Here is a 22,146-nt window from a genome sequence, read left to right on the forward strand (position 1 = left end):
TTCCGTTGGAGTGTTATCTTATCAGTACCCTGCTGTTGTTGTTGCTATTTGAACAGTAATTCTCAGCATGCCTCCAAGCCGAGCTGCTACTGGCAGAGCCGATTGACCCTTGCGAAACTGACACTTGAAGTGCGCGCGATCAAAGTTTGAGAGATTCGTCACAATCAACGGGTATCGATGGAAGATTTGTCCTTGGATTGGCGGGTATTATCTCTTGTGTAACAGTGTTACAGTGGTTTGCCATTAGATCTAATTGAAATTTAAGGTAGAGTTTGTAACAATACAGTCCAGACTCGATTGTCCGAATCCTCCATGTATTTAGTCAATCCACCGTTAAAATCAAAACAATGTTATGTAGAAAAGTTCTACTTTTCAGCATCGAATTCATTGCTGAAAAGTAGAACTTTTCAGCATTTGTTTTGAAAAGTGTTTCTATTCGATTATGTTATTTTTGGTAGAGAAAGAGGTTGTTTGGCCGTTCGAGAATGACACACGCAGAAAAATAAGGCATATTTGAATCAACAAAACGTTTTGTTGATTTGAAAATCATAATTTTTGTTGAATCAACGCTAAACGTCAAAGCAGCTTTTTCAAAACAACAAAAGACTTTTGTGGAATCGAGAAAATCAAGGTTTGTTTCATCGCAAAATCGGCGTTGATTATATTCAACAAAAATTTTGTTGATTCAAACCTCGTACAGGCTGATTCTACAAAACTTTTTTCTGCGTGCAGGAAAAGTAAGAGTTTCACGAATGAATTGTAAAAAAAAAACAATTTTAACACTGAAACTTAAACTAATTGATTCCTAGAATTCTTGAACTGAAAATTTAAGGGGTTAAATAGATGACACTCAGTAAAACCAGAAATATAACTTCTCTCTGGTAAAACTCCTATTTCACAAAATAGTAGTTTATGCAACAAGTTGCAAAAAGAGGATTTTTTCAGCACGGGTCGTACATTTATCCAACGAGGTTCACCGAGTTTAAATCAAAAAAGTGTTGAAAAGTGTTACTTTTCGAAACAAGTGCTGAAAAGTTCAACTTTTCAGCATTTATTTTGAAAAGTGTTGCTATTCGATTCTGTTATTTTTGGTACAGAAAAGTAGGCTATTTCGTCGTTCCAGAATGACAGGAAAAGTAAGTAGTTTCACGACGGAATTGCAAAAAATAAATTTTCCGTCGTTCTTGTTACTTTTCCTGTCTTTCTCTAACGACAAAACTGCCTTCTTTTCTTTACCTTAAACTGGGGTCAATAGGGACACATGGGGCGAATTGGGACAGCAGTTTTAACCATGTTTGAGCACAATATTTTGATTTTTCTGGTTGGTTTCGGTTAGAACAGACTCAAGCCAAAAAAATGTGTACATCCATTTCCAAATTTAAAAGCTTTAAGTGCTCTAAAAACTGCTGTCCCTATTCAGATTGTTGTCCCGATTCACCCCAGATTACGGTACTAAAAAAAAAGAATCGAAAACTAATACTTTTCGTTACATTTGCTGAAAAGTTCTAGTATTTTATATAGTTAAAAAAAAACTTAATTGAAGTTTGAACCACAGAAAATTATAAATATTTTTTTGCAATTCCGTCGTGAAACATTCTCAAACGTACCAAAAATAACAAAATCGAATAGTAACCCTTTTCAAAACAAATGCTGAAAAGTTTAACTTTTCAGCACTGGTTTGGAAAAGTTGTACTTTTCAACATTTTCTTGATTTAAACGATTCATTGACTCAATGCATGGTCCTATAATTCTGTTCATAGGGGTTTTATCGGAATTGCAAAAAACGTCGTATGGAACTCGCTGCAAAACTTGATTTTTTCATCACTCGTCGTATTTATCCATCTCGGTGAACCTCGTTGGATAAATGTACGACTCGTGCTGAAAAAATCCTTTTTTTGCAACTTGTTGCATAAACTACTATTTTAATCCTTTATTTCAAAAATCCTCAATTTTGTAGCAGTTTAAAGGAATATTTAAGCGAAATAAATTATTGATGCTAACATTCTTCACTTAACCTAGGGCGTTAAAATAAACCCAGCTTGGTATTCAAAGAAAAATCTAATTTCAAAAATATGTTCTATACAATTTCTGAAAAGTAAACAAATGTGGGAACTCCAAAACGTTTCTGCTAAAGTTCTTTTATTCTAAAATTATGAAAACCTGTCGATACTGAAAAATATCAAGTTATTACAATTATACTGAAACTGAACAAAAAAATACTGTCCTGCCACCAAGTTCTACATCTGATTTCAATTTCGATTAAAAATTAGCACCGTAACGATTACTAGCTACGACTGCAAAGCTGTGAACATCGTGCTAATCGATAAGCAAAAGGGAATATTTTTTTAACCCACACGAAACTGACACGTAAAGATATGATCTAGCCAACGGCAACATTTAGCGAAACTTGGATTGAAAGATTGATTTTTTGCAAAAATCGATGACATCACGCTGAATCAGTGATGATTTGCAAAACTCTACAATTTGGCCACGCAATCAGATAAACGCGCTTTCTCTATGATTTGGGTATGATATAAAACGAACGCATTGACCACATCAGTTTACAGTTCATAACAATTCTCCGTGAAGTTAAGTATACACGCATACGTCATGGATCTCTACTACACGATCGTTTCGCCACCGTCGCGATCAGTTCTGCTGCTGGCGAAACAACTCGGCGTCGAGTTGAACCTCAAAAACTTGAACCTAGCCGGCGGTGAACACCTGACGGAAGACTTCCGGAAGGTCAACCCGCAGCACTGCGTCCCCACGCTGGTCACCGAGGACGGAGTTGCGATCTGGGAGTCGAACGCCATCTTGGTGTACCTGGCCGAGCGGTTCGATCTGGAAGGGGCGATCTACCCGAAGGATCTGACCAAACGGGCCGTCGTTCAGCAGCGACTGTGCTTCGATCTGGGAACACTGTACAAGAACATCCGTGCGTACTACGGACCGCTGGCGCTCGGGCTTGGAACTCCCGGCGAGGACGTGCTGAAGCAGGTCGATCAGGCGTTGGAGATTTTGGAGAGTTTTCTGGCGAACAGCAAGTTTGTGGCCGGAGATTCGCTAACGTTGGCGGATTTTGCCGTGATCACGTCGGTGACGGTGGCCAGCACGATGAAGCACGATATGGGCAAGTTCCCTAATGTGACCCGGTGGGTGGATCTGTGCAAGGTGACGATAAGTGGGTATGAGGAGATCAGCAAGAAGGCATTGGACGCGTGGAAGGAGCGCATGGCGGCTAAGAAGAACTAGAATTTAGTAATAAATTTATTTGAAGATAACATCTTACTGTTGATTTTGATGAGAAATTCCATCCTGTCTAGAAACTATCACTGTTTAACACAGAGCGAGATCCAACACAATCTAAAAATAGATCTGGATCTATTACAGTGAACTGGCTAACAAGGTTTACTCCATTTGAAAAAAGTGATCAGTGCAAGTAAAAGATCATCAAAAACGCGGGATCACTGTGTGAAATCTGCAATTCAATGAAGGCAAACAAGTCGCACAAGAGTGTGTAATTTGAAGAGTACTTTACTCTTACTTACACTATCAAGTTAGCGCATCTAGTCATCATTGACTAGATACGCTCAGTCGTCGCTAGCTTCGATCAACAGACAGACGCCTTGATCGCGCATCAATGGATTTGTATCACATGAAAATGTCCGGACCGTGCCAAGCGGTCCGACTTGTGGCCAAAGCGCTGAATCTACATCTGAATCTGATAAACGTCGATCTGGGCAAGGAGGAGCAGCTAAAGCCGGAGTTTATCAAGGTTAGTTGTGACGAAGTCACTTGGGATATTTAAACAAAAATGGTGCATTTTAGATCAATCCGCAGCATGTAATCCCAACCCTGGTGGACGACGGCTTCATCCTGTGGGAGTCTCGGGCTATTCTGGCCTACTTATGCGAAAAATACGCCAAGGAAGACTCCCTCTACCCGCGGCATCCCCAAAAACGAGCCGTCATCAACCAGCGACTGTACTTCGACATGGGAACCCTGTACCAGCGATTCGCTCTCCACTACTACCCGCAGGTTCTCGAAGGGAAACCAGCTCCCGAAGGTACCTTCAAGCAGTTCGAGGATGCGCTCCAATTCCTGGAAACCTTTCTCGCCCAGTCCAAATACCTCGCCGGAGATTCACTCACGATTGCCGATATATCTCTACTGGCGACGATCACGACCTTTAAGGTCGCCGCCGGACTCGATCTGTCCCGGTACGGCAATATCGAGCGTTGGTACGGACTCGTGTCCGCCAGTGTGGCCGGCCACGACGAAATCTGCGTGCAGGGTTCCAAGCAGTTCGCGCCGTTCTTTATCAATGCGAAGCAGTAGGCGTGGGAATGTAAAGAGTGCTGACGTCATAAGTTAAGCAAGGCAGTTTGATTTGTTTGGTATGTTTTTAGGTCGTTTTTTCAAATATAATAATTTAAAAAAAAAATAAGTTTTTGGAGATATGTTCTTTACTGATTAAATGATTTTACAGTGAGAATCATGATAAGTTTTGGACAGATTTGTTGAATCGCTGCATTCAGAACATCGCAGAAATCACGTCATCATATTTGCCTTCTCATGACTTGCAAAAAACATCACACCAGAACAACCTGCGCTCATGAAGAGTCACTGAATCGTAAAATACCTCCCCTCATCACATCTCAATCATGTCGCGCCGGTATTACAAAATCGATTCCAACACTACGACAAGTGCGTTATCGCCGACAGTCGCGGGAACCCGCTGAGTCAGGGTCAGGCCTATCGTACCCGTTCAATTTGTACCCAGTCGAGATTTGGTTCGATCGGCAAACGGACGTGTACGCGGTGTGGAATCTTAAAAAATGGACTTTTATCACATTGAATTTTCGGCCCCGTGCCATTCCGTGCGGCTTCTGGCCAAGGCACTGAAGCTGCAGCTCAACCTGATCAAACTGGACTTGCTCAAGGGGGAGCACCTGAAACCGGATTTCTTGAAGGTGAGTTGAGCGTTGTGATTTCCGCGAAATTCAAACGACTGACTGTTGTGTGTTTTGTAGATCAACCCGCAGCACGTGATTCCAACCCTAGTCGATAACGACTTTGTCCTCTGGGAGTCCCGCGCCATCCTGATCTACCTGTGTGAAAAGTACGCCAAGAATGACGCCCTGTACCCGCGTGACCCGAAGAAGCGGGCCGTCATCAACCAACGCCTGTACTTCGACATGGGCACCCTGTACCAGCGGTTCTCGACCCACTACTACCCGCAAATCTTCCAAGGGAAGCCGGTCCCCGAAGGCACCTTCAAGCAGCTCGAGGAAGCGCTCGAATTCCTGGAGGGATACCTCGGCAAGACCGCGTACGTGGCCGGAGACTCCCTCTCGATTGCCGACCTACCGATTCTGGCCTCGATCACGACCTTCAAGGAGGCCGCCGGACTCGATCTGTCCAAGTACGCCAACATCGAGCGCTGGTACGCGCAGCTGTCCGCGACTGTGGCCGGACACGACGAAATCTGTGTCCAGGGTGCGCAAAAATTTTCCTCGTTCTTTGCCAACGCTAAGCAGGAGTAATTTTTTGAAATAAAAAGTGCAAAGCGCGACCGTATCTAAGTAGGCGGTCGCGCCCGATAAGATAAGCAAACCGTGATGCGTCTGATTTGTCCTTAGCTGGTGGGTACGGATTTTGAAAAGTTTTCAGATCAAGTTCTGGTGTGGTTCCCCTTATAGGGCATACCCATAGGGACTCTCACGCCAAATTTCAGCTCATTTGGTTGAAAACTGGCTTGTCTCAAGCGGGTTCAAGTTTACATGGAAATTACTATGGGAAATTTTGAATTTTCGTTCATTTGCTCCTACAGGCCTGGGGAAAACATGTTGAAACTTCTAGGATGGCCAGAAATGAGCGGAATCCTCTGGAGAACAAATTTCCCTAAGAGACCAGGTCGATTCGTTCAACCCCCATCGAGCTCAACGGCAATACATCCGGGGTTTTCGGAACCAATCGTTTTCACCAGAAGAGCATCAAATTTTCCTTAGCATGCTATGAATGCTTGATGAACACCGCGACGCCACATGTCAAACAGCTACCACGTGGTTGTAAAATTTGCAACATAACAGTTTATTTCTTATTTGGAGGTTTAGTATACAACTAAATGGTATAAGGATCACCATAAATGATAATTCTATAGTTCAAAAAGTAATAAAAAGTAATTTTTTATAGACGATGTGCTGTATATGTTTATCAGTTTCAGTTTTAGGTTACAATTTGAGCAGCTTTTGAGTAAATTATGCAGTTCACAACTTATGCTGAAATTAGGCATTTTCACAAAAGCTGAAAAAATAGTAAACAGTAAAACTGTCTAACTGAAATGTCACTTATGATGCTGCCATGTTAAAAAAATGGATAATAGCATTTTTTCAATGATGGGTTATAAAGAAAAAAAAACTTTAATAAATCAGTTCTTTGTTCTGCTCAAGGGTCCTGATTTTCGGCTCAAAGATCAGAAATCACTCACTCATCGCCGAGCGAATCTTTGCCGACTGGAGCTCGCAACCGGTCGCGAGCGAACACTACACTCAGGCGACTTGCTCAATCGCTTCTCTCAGCGACACAAATACTTCGAGAATTTTTTTTGGCCTACTCCATCCGTCGACCAGAGGCACACACGAATACGCTCAGAGAGGAGAGAATCCCTGACTGAAAAGTCCGTCGGACGTCCGTCGTTTGTCGTCCGTGCAATCGTACGACGTCGCACGACAATGTCGCGCGACTTTCGCACGAATGTCAGACGTTTTTGCACCAAAATGTCGTATTTGTCGTACGATCGATAATCGAAATTGCTCGACATTGTCGTACGACATTCGACGGATGTCGCACGGTTTTGTTATTTAGGATGTCGTACCTTTGTCGTGTGCTGTCATTTCGGAATTTTGAGGTTATTTTGAAAATAAAATTCACTTTGTTGAACTTTTGGATTATTTTTATTCATTTTTTATAGTTTGCACTAGCCTGGCACATTGTTTTGAATTATTCACTATCACTGCAGCCACAGTTTTTCCTGCCAACGTTCAAGTGCTGTAATTTGTCCACCTCCATCGCCTTCACCTGGAGAATATTCTCGACCGAAAGTATCTCCAGGAAGAAGAATGAGTTCTTGATAATTGCGCTTTTGCCATTCCGCTAGAAGTTCAACACCACCAACGCACTTTCATTGTCCTTCTCTACTTGCTGGTCCACGTCCAGCAAAAAGCACTCTGGAACGAATCAAGAATTTTAGAATTTTAAGATACCTATTATGTGTTTTATAAAATATTTAGATTAGTGCAACAAATATAAAATTTATATAAATAGCCATGTATTTTATTTTATAGAATTACAGACATAAAAAGATATTAAGGATTAGAAAATTTCAAAATTTTAGAATGTTAAATAAAAAAAAGAACCTTCAAAATATTTACACTTTCAAAAAATTTAAAACTTCTATAGCAAATTTAGAATATTAGCAATTATTTTGTACAATTAGATTTTAAGTGTTCTGTAAAGCTGAGAATTTAACAATCCAAGAATTAAAGAATTCGAGATTACTTTTTCAAAACAACCAATGAGCCATGGGTTTCCTATGTACATATGACATTTTGAAAAATTAAGCGAGAATTAAAGAATTACAGAATATATTCAAACAATTAAAGAATTTTGGAATTTTGGAATTTAAGAATTGTAGAATTGAGAATTTCATAATTATAGAATCTTAGAGTTTTAGAATTTAAGAATTTCAGAATTTTAGAATTTTAGAATTTCAGGATTTCAGAATTTCAGAATTTTACAATTTTAGAATTTTAGAATTTTAGAATTTTAGAATTTTAGAATTTTAGAATTTTAGAATTTTAGAATTTTAGAATTTTAGAATTTTAGAATTTTAGAATTTTAGAATTTTAGAATTTTAGAATTTTAGAATTTTAGAATTTTAGAATTTTAGAATTTTAGAATTTTAAAATTTAAGAATTTTAGAATTTTAGAATTTTAGAATTTTAGAATTTTAGAATTTTAGAATTTTAGAATTTTAGAATTTTAGAATTTTAGAATTTTAGAATTTTAGAATTTTAGAATTTTAGAATTTTAGAATTTTAGAATTTTAGAATTTTAGAATTTTAGAATTTTAGAATTTTAGAATTGTCGAATTTTAGAATTATAGAATTATGGAATTTTAGAATTTTAGAATCTTAGAATTTTAGAATTTTAGAATCTTAGAATTTTAGAATTTGAAAATTTTAGAATTTCAGAATTTTAGAATTTTAGAATTTTAGAATTTTAGAATTTTAGAATTTTAGAATTTTAGAATTTTAAAATTTAAGAATTTTAGAATTTTAGAATTTTAGAATTTTAGAATTTTAGAATTTTAGAATCTTAGAATTTTAGAATTTTAGAATTTTAGAATTTTAGAATTTTAGAATTTTAGAATTTTAGAATTTTAGAATTTTAGAATTTTAGAATTTTAGAATTTTAGAATTTTAGAATTTTAGAATTTTAGAATTTTAGAATTTTAGAATTTTAGAATTTTAGAATTATAGAATTATGGAATTTTAGAATTTTAGAATCTTAGAATTTTAGAATTTTAGAATCTTAGAATTTTAGAATTTTAGAATCTTAGAATTTTAGAATTTGAAAATTTTAGAATTTCAGAATTTTAGAATTTTAGAATTTTAGAATTTTAGAATTTTAGAATTTTAGAATTTTAGAATTTTAGAATTTTAGAATTCTAGAATTTTAGAATTTTAGAATTTTAGAATTGTCGAATTTTAGAATTTTAGAATTTTAGAATTTTAGAATTTTAGAATTTTAGAATTTTAGAATTTTAGAATTTTAGAATTTTAGAATTTTAGAATTTTAGAATTTTAGAATTTTAGAATTATAGAATTTTAGAATTGTCGAATTTTAGAATTTTAGGATTTTAGAATTTCAGAATTTCAGAATTTCAGAATTTCAGAATTTCAGAATTTCAGAATTTTAGAATTTTAGAATTTTAGAATTTAGGACTTGAAGAATATTAGAATTTAAGAATTTTAGAATGTAGGATTTTAAGAATTTAAGATTTTTTTTATAAAAATTGAAATGTTAAAATTATTTATTTTTATTTTAGACTTTTAGAATTTTACAATGTTAAAATTTTAGAATGTGAAGAATTTGAGGATTGTACAATCTTAAAATCTTATAACTGTAGCATTTTAGAAAGTAATGATTTTTTGATTAACATATTGGATGTTTAGAATTCTTGAAATTTCGTCATCCAAATGCAACTTCGCCAAAAACACTACTCACCAGTTCCATTGATAACAATTTTTGGCGGATCAGGATCGCTGCCGGGAGTTTTTTTTTATTTAGTCCTCCTCCACCTTTTTATTACTTGACGTTTCATTCTCCTCCGCAAGGAGGATTGCTTCCGCGATCGCTGACCGGTTACTTGCCCTCCCATTTTCCGGCATAGCCCGCCGGGTTCACGACATTTTCCGTCCGCCTTCTCGAAATTTTCCGTCCGCCTTCTCCTCCATCGACCGAAATCTGGAACAGCAGAAACTTTGATTAGATCCCTCGCTCATTCCGGCCGTAATCGGATGATGTGGACTAATGGCACTGACTGGATGATAAATGTGGTTGCTAGTATTTACAATGACAAGATCGATGCCATGCCCGGCATCGAACCATGTTTCCACTGCTGGGCCGGTACTCGGCGTATGGCATCTGAAAAATAAACAAAGAACAGTGCCCAATGCTCTTGAATTAAAATAGAAAAAAATAACTATAGTACTCAAACAAACTTACTTTGTTTTGCTCCTATTTGATTTTGTATTTTTCACTTTTAACTAATTCTTGGATCCAGTCAGAACATGTTTTTGCTTGTCAGAGTACACAATGAATTCGAATCAATGAAGTAAATTCTTTTAAGTGTCTGTCACCTAATTAGCCTGTAAATTTAACTAACTGTTTTTGAATTCTTTGTGAGGCTGTATCTAAGAAACTAATTGAATGGTTAAAATGTTAAATAAAAGACGATTTTCTTTCCGTGTACCTACTTTTACCCGAAAAGTTCTAATCAGAACCTACAACTTTGCCGAAGACACCAAATCGGTCAGAACATTTCTTCTCAAGATACAGAATTGTATACATTTACATACCCATTTTGTATGAGCAGCCCTAAAAATTGTCTTTTGACATAGGGAATCCAAATCCAAATTGAAAAATACTAAGATAAGACGATTTGCGAAATCGTACAGAGCCACTCAATACTTATTGGTGTAATATTTGCTTATGTAATGTTACATGTAATGTTAAAAAAGTGAAAAACTGTTTTAAAAGCAAAATTACCTACATCAAGGACAGACAATTAATTTTAGAACGCAATTACCAAACCAATAGTAAGCTCTCACCACTCGCAATTTTCCTATTGAACATCCCAAAAATAATACCCTACCTTTTTCCGTGGTTTGAGACGCCGACCCAGTCTCATCGTTCTGGAGAGGAGCATCGAAGCTGCTTCTGCTGGTGAGCCCTCCGGGACCGGTCACGTTGTCGGCGTTCGGATCTTTCTCAATCAGCTCACGTTCCGTTCCGGGACTGACCGCACGCCGCTGGTTGGCCGCCAGGGGACGAACCGATGCTGTCAAAGCGCTGACGCTTTGGGGGGGAGCACCGAAGCTGCTGTACGATCCGGGACTGGCCGCCAGGGGACGAAACGAGGCTATCAACGCGCTGACGCCCTGGGGAGGAGCACCAAAGCAGCTGTTGCTGCCGAACGTTCCGGGACTGACCGCACGCTGCTGGTTGGCCGCCAGGGGACGAACCGGGAGAGGAACGCCGAAGCTGCTGTTCCGATCGAAGCTTGTAGTGCCGATAGTTTCGCGATAGCTGAGGTCAACTGGGTGTGACGCTGACACAAATAAACATCGCCGGCGAGCTGGAATGTCCAGGTTCTGGCTGGGTCGGCCAGGAATCGACAAATCCATCGGTTCTTCGTCTGTTTCTGAAATAAATACATTTGTTCAATTCAGTCTTTATCAAAAAATCCCTTTTTTAGCTTACCCGAAATCATTTTGCTGTTTACACTTGAAGAAAATTTTGATTTTGACACATCACAACTGTCAATCAATAATGCAAAGGGCCTAAACATTTTTTCAAAGCATTTCTTAACATCGGTTGCCAGTTTTGAGGCAAATGTTAATAAAATGGACGAAAAAGATTATGCAAGCATGGACCAAGATGAGAAATAATATGTTTCAGTTTGGCAACACTGTAGTTGCGCTTGTATTGGTGTCAATTAAGAAGATTGTTCAAAAGTGTTGAAAATATGTTGGGAGCTAGTGCTTCGGCATTTTTTTTAAAAAGTGTATTTCTTCAATTAAAACAACATTTCGCGTAAAAAAAATTGAGAAGCTCGATGTGAAATAAACGTATGTTTAAATTGCAGCAATGAACATAATTAAAAAGTGTAAAATAGTGAGGTAAAAAGTAAAACAAAAGTGGTCTGATTCAAAGGACTATGCTTAAGCGGTCAGAAGATTTATCAGGCCGGCTTAAATGACGGTGTCAGGTAAGGAAAAAAACACGAGCCAAATACATTTTTCCTGTTTTTTGTAAAAATATAGTGTTTTTCGGATTAAATCTTTCACTAGGATGCATGCTCACTTCTTGCTCATAGTTTGGCTGGTTTGTGGCTCTTTAAAATGAGTTTATTTGTAAAATATTAAGGTTAGAAAATGCGATAGGCTGAAGATAGGTCATTGATTAAAATAGGCATAATTCCCCTACTTCGTCGACATCGCCAAATCGTCAATCTGTCAAAAAATGTATGCGAAAAACGATGTCATGCACGTCGAGCGTTTGTCGCCCGTTTGTCGTACTTTCGACCAATCGATATCGAAACGGTAAAATCAAAAGCGTGCGACAACTCGTACGACGTCCCTGACTGAAAAGTCCGTCCGACGTCCGTCGTTTGTCGTACGTGCAATCGTACGACGTCGCACGCCAATGTCGTGCGACATTCGCACGAATGTCATACGTTTTTGCACCAAAATGTCGTATTTGTCGTGCGATCGATCATCGAAATTGTTCGACATTGTCGTACGACATTCGACCGACGTCGCACGGTTTTGTTATTTAAGATGTCGTGCTATTGTCGTGTGCTGTCATTTCGGAATTTTTAGGTTATTTTCGAAATAAAATTCATTTTATTTGTTGTTTTGCTGATTTTTATTGATATCTATTGGTTTTCACTGGCCTGGCACTTTGTTTTCCAAATATTCACTATCACTGCAGTCACAATTTTCCAAATTTCGCTTGATGATGGCCAATCCGGTAGAATTCGTGTGCTGCCCCGTGAGTAGTTCGTTCACCTCCATCGCTTTCACTCAAAGGTTGTACTCGGCCGCAAGTTTGTTCTTTTTTCCAGGTCTTAGTATTGATAATGGCATCTAATTCCAGCGTGCCTTTAATGTTGCCATATCAGCACTTTGACATTCAATTACAGCTCATAAAAAGCGTTTTCAACTGAAATCAAACGATAAATCGGCCAATAAGAAGTGAGCAAGCAAGTTTCTATCAAAAGTTTTGAAAAATTAGTTGTTTGAATAGTTAAAATAAGTAAATTGGATGGTGGTGGTGGTAGTTGATTTATTTCAGGCAGCTTTAACATGTTTGTCATTCGCTGCCTAAATTGGATGGAGTCAGGAGCGAGTGCTTATTTTGCTAAACATACGAGAATTTCTCCTATTTGATACCTGTCGAAAATATTCAAATTATTTAAAATTTCTAGAAGTTAAGAATTTTAGAAATTAAGAATTTCAAAACATAAGAATTAATACAATTTAAGAATTGTAGATAATAATTTTGTGTTTGTCAAATTTTCGATTCCATAGTTTAATAATTTAATAAGTTAATAATTTAATAATTTAATAATTTAATAATTTAATAATTTAATAATTTAATAATTTAATAATTTAATAATTTAATAATTTAACAATTTAATAATTTAATAATTTAATAATTTAATAATTTAATAATTTAATAATTTAATAATTTAATAATTTAATAATTTAATAATTTAATAATTTAATAATTTAATAATTTAATAATTTAATAATTTAATAATTTAATAATTTAATAATTTAATAATTTAATAATTTAATAATTTAATAATTTAATAATTTAATAATTTAATAATTTAATAATTTAATAATTTAATAATTTAATAATTTAATAATTTAATAATTTAATAATTTAATAATTTAATAATTTAATAATTTAATAATTTAATAATTTAATAATTTAATAATTTAATAATTTAATAATTTAATAATTTAATAATTTAATAATTTAATAATTTAATAATTTAATAATTTAATAATTTAATAATTTAATAATTTAATAATTTAATAATTTAATACTTTAATACTTTAATAATTTAATAATTTAATAATTTAATAATTTAATAATTTAATAATTTAATAATTTAATAATTTAATAATTTAATAATTTAATAATTTAATAATTTAATAATTTAATAATTTAATAATTTAATAATTTAATAATTTAATAATTTAATAATTTAATAATTTAATAATTTAATAATTTAATAATTTAATAATTTAATAATTTAATAATTCAATAATTTAATAATTTAATAATTTAATAATTTAATAATTTAATAATTTAATAATTTAATAATTTAATAATTTAATAATTTAATAATTTAATAATTTAATAATTTAATAATTTAATAATTTAATAATTTAATAATTTAATAATTTAATAATTTAATAATTTAATAATTTAATAATTTAATAATTTAATAATTTAATAATTTAATAATTTAATAATTTAATAATTTAATAATTTAATAATTTAATAATTTAATAATTTAATAATTTAATAATTTAATAATTTAATAATTTAATAATTTAATAATTTAATAATTTAATAATTTAATAATTTAATAATTTAATAATTTAATAATTTAATAATTCAATAATTTAATAATTTAATAATTTAATAATTTAATAATTTAATAATTTAATAATTTAATAATTTAATAATTTAATAATTTAATAATTTAATAATTTAATAATTTAATAATTTAATAATTTAATAATTTAATAATTTAATAATTTAATAATTTAATAATTTAATAATTTAATAATTTAATAATTTAATAATTTAATAATTGAATAATTTAATAATTTAAGTATTTAATAATTTAATAATTTAATAATTTAATAATTTAATAATTTAATAATTTAATAATTTAATAATTTAATAATTTAATAATTTAATAATTTAATAATTTAATGATTTAATAATTTAATAATTTAATCATTTAATAATTTAATCATTTAATAATTTAATCATTTAATCATTTAATAATTTAATCATCTAATAATTTAATCATTTAATAGTTTAATAATTTATTAATAAAATTATTTAATTATTTATTTATTTATTTATAATTTTATGATTTTATAAATAGCACCGACCAACAAAGTTTCTGCGCAGGCTTAACTCAAGGGGACCCCAAAAACATGTTTACTTTGTATTTTTCAAAAATTTCAAAAATATTTGGACAGAGCCGAATGGGTTTTCTCCAAAGTTTGTATGGAGAATTAGAGCTGTTCGCTACTCCCACAAACTTCATGCTGCCCTCTCGAGTTGAGCCAGGTTTAAGAATTTTAGAGTTTCATAATTTTTACTTTATTATTGTAAAATTTTTGAATACTAGAATTTCAGAAGTAAAGAACTTCAGAATTTTTGTGTTTGAGATTTAAAAAAAGTTTTGGCTCGTAGAATTGAAGAATTCAAGAATTATTTTTTTTAATTATTTTATTGTTTAGAATTTGTAATTGCATTAGGTTTGGATCCCCCCTCCTGTCCTCCCCCACGCACATTTCCATCGTCCTCTTTTTTCCTCCCGGCACACCTCCACCGTTTAAAAAAACACGACTCACCCCAATCCGCTTCCGATCGCAGACCGGTTCCTTCCCGTCCCATCTTCCGGCATGATCCGCCGGGTTAACGATGTTTCACGTTCTCTTCCACCGTCGCGAAGGCTGAAATCAGGAAATCTGGAACATAATGTTATGATTCAGCCGCTCGCCCACTCCGGCCGGAACTTTCCAGCAAAAAAAGGAACACAACTTACCAATCAACCAGCCAAAATCCTCACGAACCTTTACAACAATATTGTTTTTCTGATTTGATCAAGTCCGAACAAGATCAACTGAAGAGAACTGTTAAACTGTTTGCGTCGACGATAATCGACGTCGAATTGAAGGTAAATCGATGGAAAAAACAATGTCGAGCATGTCGAGTGTTTGTCGCACGTTTGTCGTCCTTTCGACCAATCGATATCGAAACGGTAAAATGAAAACCGTGCGACAACTCGTACGACGTGCGACATTTTTCAAACAGGGGTGCGACATTTTTCAAACAGGGATCTAACAACATTACCAGCTCGGCACTACCACAGTTTGGCGTAAATTAGTATTTGGCATGATGGAAATTGGGTGAGTGGTTATTATAATTAAATAATGGCATCATTAGTGCGCTGACCACGCGGACGCGCTGTCTTGTTTTTGCATGCTCATTTTCATTTCTTTTATGTCGCTGTTTGTGTGCTTGGGTGAGTGGTTATTATAATTAAATAATGGCATCATTAGTGCGCTGACCACGCGGACGCGCTGTCTTGTTTTTGCATGCTCATTTTCATTTCTTTTATGTCGCTGTTTGTGTGCTTGGGTGAGTGGTTATTATAATTAAATAATGGCATCATTAGTGCGCTGACCACGCGGACGCGCTGTCTTGTTTTTGCATGCTCATTTTCATTTCTTTTATGTCGCTGTTTGTGTGCTTGGGTGAGTGGTTGTTATAATTAAATAATGGCATCATTAGTGCGCTGACCACGCGGACGCGCTGTCCTGTTTTTGCATGCTCTTTTTCATTTCTTTTATGTCGCTGTTTGTGTGCTTGGGTGAGTGGTTATTATAATTAAATAATGGCATCATTAGTGCGCTGACCACGCGGACGCGCTGTCTTGTTTTTGCATGCTCATTTTCATTTCTTTTATGTCGCTGTTTGTGTGCTTGGGTGAGTGGTTATTATAATTAAATAATGGCATCATTAGTGCGCTGACCACGCGGACGCGCTGTCTTGTTTTTGCATGCTCATTTTCATTTCTTTTATGTCGCTGTTTGTGTGCTTGGGTGAGTGGTTGTTATAATTAAATAATGGCATCATTAGTGCGCTGACCACGCGGACGCGCTGTCCTGTTTTTGCATGCTCTTTTTCATTTCTTTTATGTCGCTGTTTGTGTGCTTGGGTGAGTGGTTATTATAATTAAATAATGGCATCATTAGTGCGCTGACCACGCGGACGCGCTGTCTTGTTTTTGCATGCTCATTTTCATTTCTTTTATGTCGCTGTTTGTGTGCTTGGGTGAGTGGTTGTTACAAATAAATAATGGCATCATTAGTGCGCTGACCACGCGGACGCGCTGTCTTGTTTTTGCATGCTCATTTTCATTTCTTTTATGTCGCTGTTTGTGTGCTTGGGTGAGTGGTTGTTACAATTAAATAATGGCATCATTAGTGCGCTGACCACGCGGACGCGCTGTCTTGTTTTTGCATGCTCTTTTTCATTTCTTTTATGTCGCTGTTTGTGTGCATGGGGTGATTGGTTATTATAACTTATTGGACATCATAAGTGCAGTGCTTCAGGGGACGCGCAGTCCTGTTCTTTTCGCGATAATTTTCATCGTAAATGATCGTAAAAATTTATTCCAACTCGCATCGATCGATTTTATGAAGAGTAAAGCGTCATTTATTTACTATTTTTGAAATTTGCTCGCGTTATCTAAATTGTAAAAATATACTGATAAGTCCAGCCCATAGCACTACTGCTCGGCTGGCACGCGTTCGATAAAAAAAAACTTTTTAAATGATCAATTATCTATCTTTCCGCAGCCGGCTGCCTAAGATTTAAAATTTTCAACCGATAAACAAAATGCTCATGGTCACATCACTGCCACTCGTGAATCCTGACCTCATACCCATCTACTAACCCCCTCAAAACTCATGTGATACTTTGTCGGAGATGCAGTCGATTGGGCGGTCTCTATCACTCAAGTATCGGACTAACATTCCCATCCACTTCCCCGTGACCCTACCACTGGTCGTGGCCGGCGCCGGTATTGATCAGCATGATAGGGGCCTTTGAGAAGTTGCGAAGCGAGGAAAGATAGCTCCCACTGATCTTCCACGGCTCGTGGATGTAACTTCTGGAGGTCCTGGTCAATAACGGAGTAGCAACTGCGGGTGGGCACCTATGCTTATGCTTATGCTTAATTAGTATTTGGCATGATGGAAATTGCTTGTAAGTATGTCTTTCATGCCGTGTAGTCAACAAAAGTGCAAAACATTTTTGATAACATTGATTTTAAGCAGTTTATTAACTGAGTAAAACAAAGCCGATCGCAAACTATTTCGACTCAGCGACATTACGCAATCGGTCTCTCTGAACCATTCGCTGTACTACCCGGTTGGAGAGAGAGGGAGAGCAAAGAGAGGGTATTCTGTAGCGATTGGTGTGGGAGTGACAAACGGTAGGAAACTGTCAGAGCAGTTTTTGGCGCTTTCAATTTGTGGTCGCGAGTGAATGTGTCGTTTTAGAACAGGGGTGCTCAAAGTTTTTGGAGGCCGGGCCAAATTTGAAGCTCAAATTAGCTTGCGGGCCAAATTTACAAAATAGGTAATAAAACAAATAAATTTCTTTATTTTAATTTGAAAAATTACATCTATCAGTTAAAGTTTTTTGAAGTTTCTGTTATTTTTACATAACATTAATAACATTTTCGTTAGTAACATTTTCGTTAATAACAATTCTATCAGTTTTCTATCAGTATTGTTTATTTAATTGTTTAAGGTATTTGAAAAAAAAATTATTTAGTTGAATGTACTTGTGTTTTCATTTAATTTTAAAAGATTTTTTTTACAATTCGAAAATGGTGAAATGTAATCTAAACAATTTATGAAACGGCGTAATTTTATCTTTGAATTAAGTGTAACTAAAGAAAAGTCGTTGTGAACTAGAAATCCAACATTTCAATGAAAAAAATGTTTAAAATACCCGTAAAGTTGATTTGCAATCTTTATATGCAAAAAAATTAAGATTCGACGAAAAAAAAAACATTCTAGCAAAAAACACTAACTGCCTTTGTAATGGAGCACTTCCATTGGAGCAGTTTTTTTTTTCATTATTTCTACCACTCGAATCCGGTGCTCCATTGATTTCAGTTGATTGCACTTAAATTTCCATTGATATTTTGAAGTATTCTGAAAAAAAAATGGCGCCTGATTATTTGAGCCAATTTTTAAAAATTATGAGGGAGGGGAGGTTTGGTCGACAAAAGCTTTGTGAAATATTCGCAACAACCTTTTTTCTCCGATTTCAATAAATATTTTGTCTGCCTGAATAAGATGGTAGGCAATCAGATTCGTTATCCAGCTGTCATGAGTTTAAAACCCGAGGGAAGTTTGATGGTCAGTTCATAAAAATGGTCATTATAACTTTCAAACTAATATGGAATACTTATATTATTTGCAATTATTACAGATTTCTACTTAGTCAAATTTAAACGTTCGATAAACATTTCCAAAAATGTTCGATGAAAGTATCGACGATATTTACTTGTTTAATTTACATTTAAACGTGTAAAATAGTTTTAATTATTAATATTTTTGTACATAAATTTGTTTCATTAAATGGGATCAATATATTAATAAATCATTAGTTTTTGTTTTGAGAAAAAATATAAAAAAATGCCGCCATATTTTTTATTAATACCCCTCATTTTGAAAAAGCATGAAATCACTTTACAAGTGTTCCACGGGCCATTTTACATGATCATTCAAATAGGGTCCGCGGGCCACAAAAAACCACCTCGCGGGCCACGTTTGGCCCGCGGGCCATTCTTTGGTCACCCCTGTTTTAGAACAATCAGGACCCTTGGTTCTGCTAAATCGGTGGACCCAATGTTTTATTTTTTCATATTCTATAAAAATTTCCATACAATTTTAAGTTTAACAACAAATTACCTTTTACAATACAGTCCGTTTTTTACTGCGTTTGACTCAAAGAAGTACACCCAAAGGAAAAATATATCTCAAAATCTGCAACAGTCGATTTGCTGCATAAAATGTCACATTTTATTACATTTGTAGAGGCATAGTCTGGGACACTACCAAAATTACTGCATAATTCTTTTAACTTAAAATATAGGAAATGCTAGTAAAAACACAGCCAAAGTTAACTCCTAAAAAAATGACATTTTTAAAAACATTGGCAAAGTCACATAAATCATGTCAAAATTCCAACCCTATTTTTTCAAAAATTTTAAGAGTTCTTCTTTTCAATGCTTTTTAAAGATCGGAAATTGGTTGAAAAATAGATTTTTGACGAATTTTTCAGATCGAAGCCCATCTAGGGGCGGTGTAGGGGCGTAGAGGGATAAAATATAAAATGCCCTTTTTAAATTATATTCTTGTTGATGAATTTCGTAAATTTAAATAACTCGGATCACCAAAACTCACATTTCCTGATAACGCTGTCCATCCCTATCTTCTACCCAGACCAACAAATTGAAGCAACTTTGACCTCCCGGCTTAACGGACCCAGCTCGACAGCGCAAACTTTAGTCTTAATTTTGTTCAATCGGCAAACGGACGTGCTCGCTCCAACATGGACCTGTCGCCGCCGTGCCATTCGGTACGTTTGCTGGCCAAAACGCTTGATTTGCCGCTGAACCTGATCAATTTGGACCTGCTGAAAAAGGAGCAAATGAGTCCGGAGTTTTTGAAGGTGAGAATCAAGATTTTGTTCTGAGTTCTTTATTAACATTTGCGACCTCGCAGATTAACCCTCAACATCAGATTCCTACCCTGGTGGACGACGATCTAGTAATCGGGGAGTCCCGAGCCATCCTAAGCTATCTCTGTGAAAAGTACGACAAAAATGACGCACTTTACCCGCGTGATCCGAAAAATAAAGCTGTGATCAATCAGCGTCTATACTTCGACATGGGAACCCTCTACCAGCGGCACTACTATCCGCAGATTCTTCACGGCAAGCCGGTTCCCGAGGGAACCTTCCAGCAGTTTGAGGAAGTACTCGAATTCCTGGAGAACCAAGCGACGTACGTGGCCGGAGAATCGCTATCCATTGCCGACTTTGCCATTCTGGCCTCGATCAAGACCTTCAAGGTCGCCGCCGGACTCGATCTGCGTTACTCCGGATCTAGTACGGATTCATGGCTGAGAGTGTCCCCGGTCACGACGAAATCTGCGTTCAGGGATCCAAAGAATTTGCCCCACTCTTTGCCAACGCTCAGAAATAAAGATAAGCAAGCCGTGACGTCGTTTATTTTCGATCGCGCCCACCAGGTGGCTCCCTCTCACGCGCACGCGGTGCTTTTTTTATCTGCCTGCTGCGATTACCTGTTCCTATCGTACCGCGCTCATCGCTGGCCAGCAAGGTTTTTGCGTGTGGTAAGTCCCGTCCGTCAAGTACCGCCGGAGCGGTTATCGCGCAATGAGTTGTCACAAAAATATTTACTCTCTCGCGCGGGACGGGATGGCCAGTCGTCAGTCAGCCGTTTGCAGGCACCTCAGTTGTACGCCATTTTTGAAAACGAAAGTCGTCTCTCGCTCTTTTGAGCACACGCGCGCGCGAAATGCCCGTCGACTTGTACTGCAATGTAATTGCGCCGTTTTGCCGGTCCGTTATGCTGCTGGCCAAAGCCCTAGACGTCGAGATGAATTTGATCGACGTGAACGTTCTGAAGAGGGAGCAGTACAAACCGGAATTTCTAGCGGTAAGAGCAGTTTTGTTTGATTGTTGATGACCACAGCAGCAGCAGCAGGCCATGACTCATTTGCAAACATCGTTTAAGCGCGTTTTACACACGTGAGTTGCCATGCCTACTACGTTGATTTTGTTTTGTTTCACAGCTCAACCCGCAACACTGCATCCCGACCGTGGTGGACGGTGACGTCGTCGTTTGGGAATCAAACGCGATCCTGATCTACCTGGCGGAAAAGTACGGAACCGAAGAGAAGCAGTACTACCCCAAGGACATTGGCGAGCGGGCCAAAGTCAACCGGCTGCTGTTCTTCCAGCTGGGAGCACTGCACCGAAACGTGTCCGCCTACTACTTCCCGATTCTGATGGGCGGCGAGGGCAAACCGGAAGACTTTCGTAAGGTCCAGGACACGGTCTGCATCCTGGACAAGTTCCTCGAAGGTAACCGTTGGCTTGCCGGTGACCAACTAACGGTCGCCGACTTTAGCGTAGTTATTAGCGTCGCGGCGCTCGAAGGCGTCGTCAAGTTTGACCTGTCCCGCTACCGCAACGTCTGCCGGTGGTACCAGCTGTGCAAACAGGAATTCCAAGGTTTCGAAGAGATGACCATGGAAGCGACCAACAAGTCGAAAGAGTGCTTCGAAGCTCTTAGAAAGTACAAAAAGGACGAAATTCTGATGGCACAGGAGTCGCCATGTTGTAGTGGAGACAGTGCTGCCAGCAACGACGAACCCAGCAGTAAAAGTGACAAACAAGACGACCCGGACACGTGATAAAAACAGTTTTTTTTTTCAATTTTGAAAGAAATATCACACCCCTTTAGGTGAATTCTAGGAATTTAGTGTGTTCCGTGCAAAGTGTTGTTATCAAAACAGTCCCTTATCAGTTCTGGCTGGCATTGGGCGCGGATTTTTGCCCAGTCACGGAGCGCGTTGGAAAAACTCTATTTACGTGGGCATTAGGCTTAAGTGCACTTTTGAGCGGGTGTTTGCGCTCAGGATTGACGTCGTAAATCTAAACTTCGCGAGGACAGTTGGGACTGATGGTATTTTATCACGCAGTTTTTGTTGGGCCGTTGCAAACCTTCAAAAATCGGGTTGGATTTTTATTGTCCGTTTCTCTCGAAGGTACACGCCGCGCGGCATTTCAGAATGTGCCGCAGACACTGTTGCCAGCGATTTTCTGCACTGTTGGTGCAATAAAAAACATTCCCGGCAACAATGCCATGCAAGAAGAAGAAGATCAACAAAAACCAAACGCACAGGCAGGGGGGGC

General features: G+C 36.6%; 4 protein-coding genes, 2 long non-coding RNA genes and 1 pseudogene across 9 annotated transcripts; 5 read left to right on the forward strand and 2 right to left on the reverse strand.

Annotated features, from left to right (window-relative positions):
* Positions 1–80: 80 nt before the first annotated feature.
* Positions 81–3,284, forward strand: LOC120428279 (glutathione S-transferase 1-like). The gene has a single exon (XM_039593272.2). The coding sequence runs from the start codon at positions 2,611–2,613 to the stop codon at positions 3,253–3,255; it is 645 nt and encodes a 214-aa protein (XP_039449206.1). The 5' UTR covers positions 81–2,610; the 3' UTR covers positions 3,256–3,284.
* A 299-nt stretch (positions 3,285–3,583) lies between these two features.
* On the forward strand, positions 3,584–4,628 carry LOC120428278 (glutathione S-transferase 4-like). 2 transcript variants are annotated; one of them, XR_005607066.2, is made up of 3 exons: positions 3,584–3,778; positions 3,832–4,400; positions 4,493–4,628. XR_005607066.2 is itself a non-coding variant. In XM_039593271.2 (2 exons), the coding sequence occupies exons 1-2, from the start codon at positions 3,644–3,646 to the stop codon at positions 4,339–4,341; spliced, it is 645 nt and encodes a 214-aa protein (XP_039449205.1). In that variant the 5' UTR covers positions 3,584–3,643; the 3' UTR covers positions 4,342–4,451. The 2 variants fall into 2 exon arrangements, 1 of the variants encoding a protein (XP_039449205.1); XM_039593271.2 differs by lacking the exon at positions 4,493–4,628 and having other exon boundaries at positions 3,832–4,451.
* Positions 4,629–4,690: 62 nt separating this feature from the next.
* Positions 4,691–5,619, forward strand: LOC120428276 (glutathione S-transferase 1-1-like). The gene is made up of 2 exons (XM_039593269.2): positions 4,691–4,976; positions 5,037–5,619. Exons 1-2 carry the CDS (start codon positions 4,842–4,844, stop codon positions 5,547–5,549), a joined length of 648 nt encoding a protein of 215 aa, XP_039449203.1. The 5' UTR covers positions 4,691–4,841; the 3' UTR covers positions 5,550–5,619.
* A 1,425-nt stretch (positions 5,620–7,044) lies between these two features.
* LOC120428275 (uncharacterized) lies at positions 7,045–11,826 on the reverse strand. Of its 3 annotated transcripts, XR_005607065.2 has the most exons (4): positions 9,796–11,793; positions 9,612–9,714; positions 9,295–9,534; positions 7,045–7,232 (listed from the first exon to the last, which is right to left on the reverse strand). It is a non-coding gene; the product is annotated as an uncharacterized LOC120428275 (long non-coding RNA). The 3 variants fall into 3 exon arrangements; XR_008211772.1 differs by having other exon boundaries at positions 9,612–11,791; XR_008211771.1 differs by having other exon boundaries at positions 9,295–11,826.
* Positions 11,827–11,935: 109 nt separating this feature from the next.
* LOC128092436 (uncharacterized) lies at positions 11,936–17,709 on the reverse strand. The gene is made up of 3 exons (XR_008211773.1): positions 15,161–17,709; positions 14,967–15,083; positions 11,936–12,516 (listed from the first exon to the last, which is right to left on the reverse strand). It is a non-coding gene; the product is annotated as an uncharacterized LOC128092436 (long non-coding RNA).
* A 1,606-nt stretch (positions 17,710–19,315) lies between these two features.
* On the forward strand, positions 19,316–20,424 carry LOC120428280 (glutathione S-transferase 1-like; annotated as a pseudogene).
* Positions 20,425–20,616: 192 nt separating this feature from the next.
* On the forward strand, positions 20,617–21,652 carry LOC120428274 (inactive glutathione S-transferase D3-like). Its single transcript, XM_039593266.2, has 2 exons — positions 20,617–20,884; positions 21,021–21,652. Exons 1-2 carry the CDS (start codon positions 20,744–20,746, stop codon positions 21,642–21,644), a joined length of 765 nt encoding a protein of 254 aa, XP_039449200.1. The 5' UTR covers positions 20,617–20,743; the 3' UTR covers positions 21,645–21,652.
* The last annotated feature ends 494 nt before the right edge of the window (positions 21,653–22,146 follow it).

This window comes from Culex pipiens, chromosome 1 (genome assembly GCF_016801865.2).
Source record: "Culex pipiens pallens isolate TS chromosome 1, TS_CPP_V2, whole genome shotgun sequence".
NCBI classification, from domain to species: Eukaryota; Metazoa; Arthropoda; class Insecta; order Diptera; family Culicidae; genus Culex; species Culex pipiens.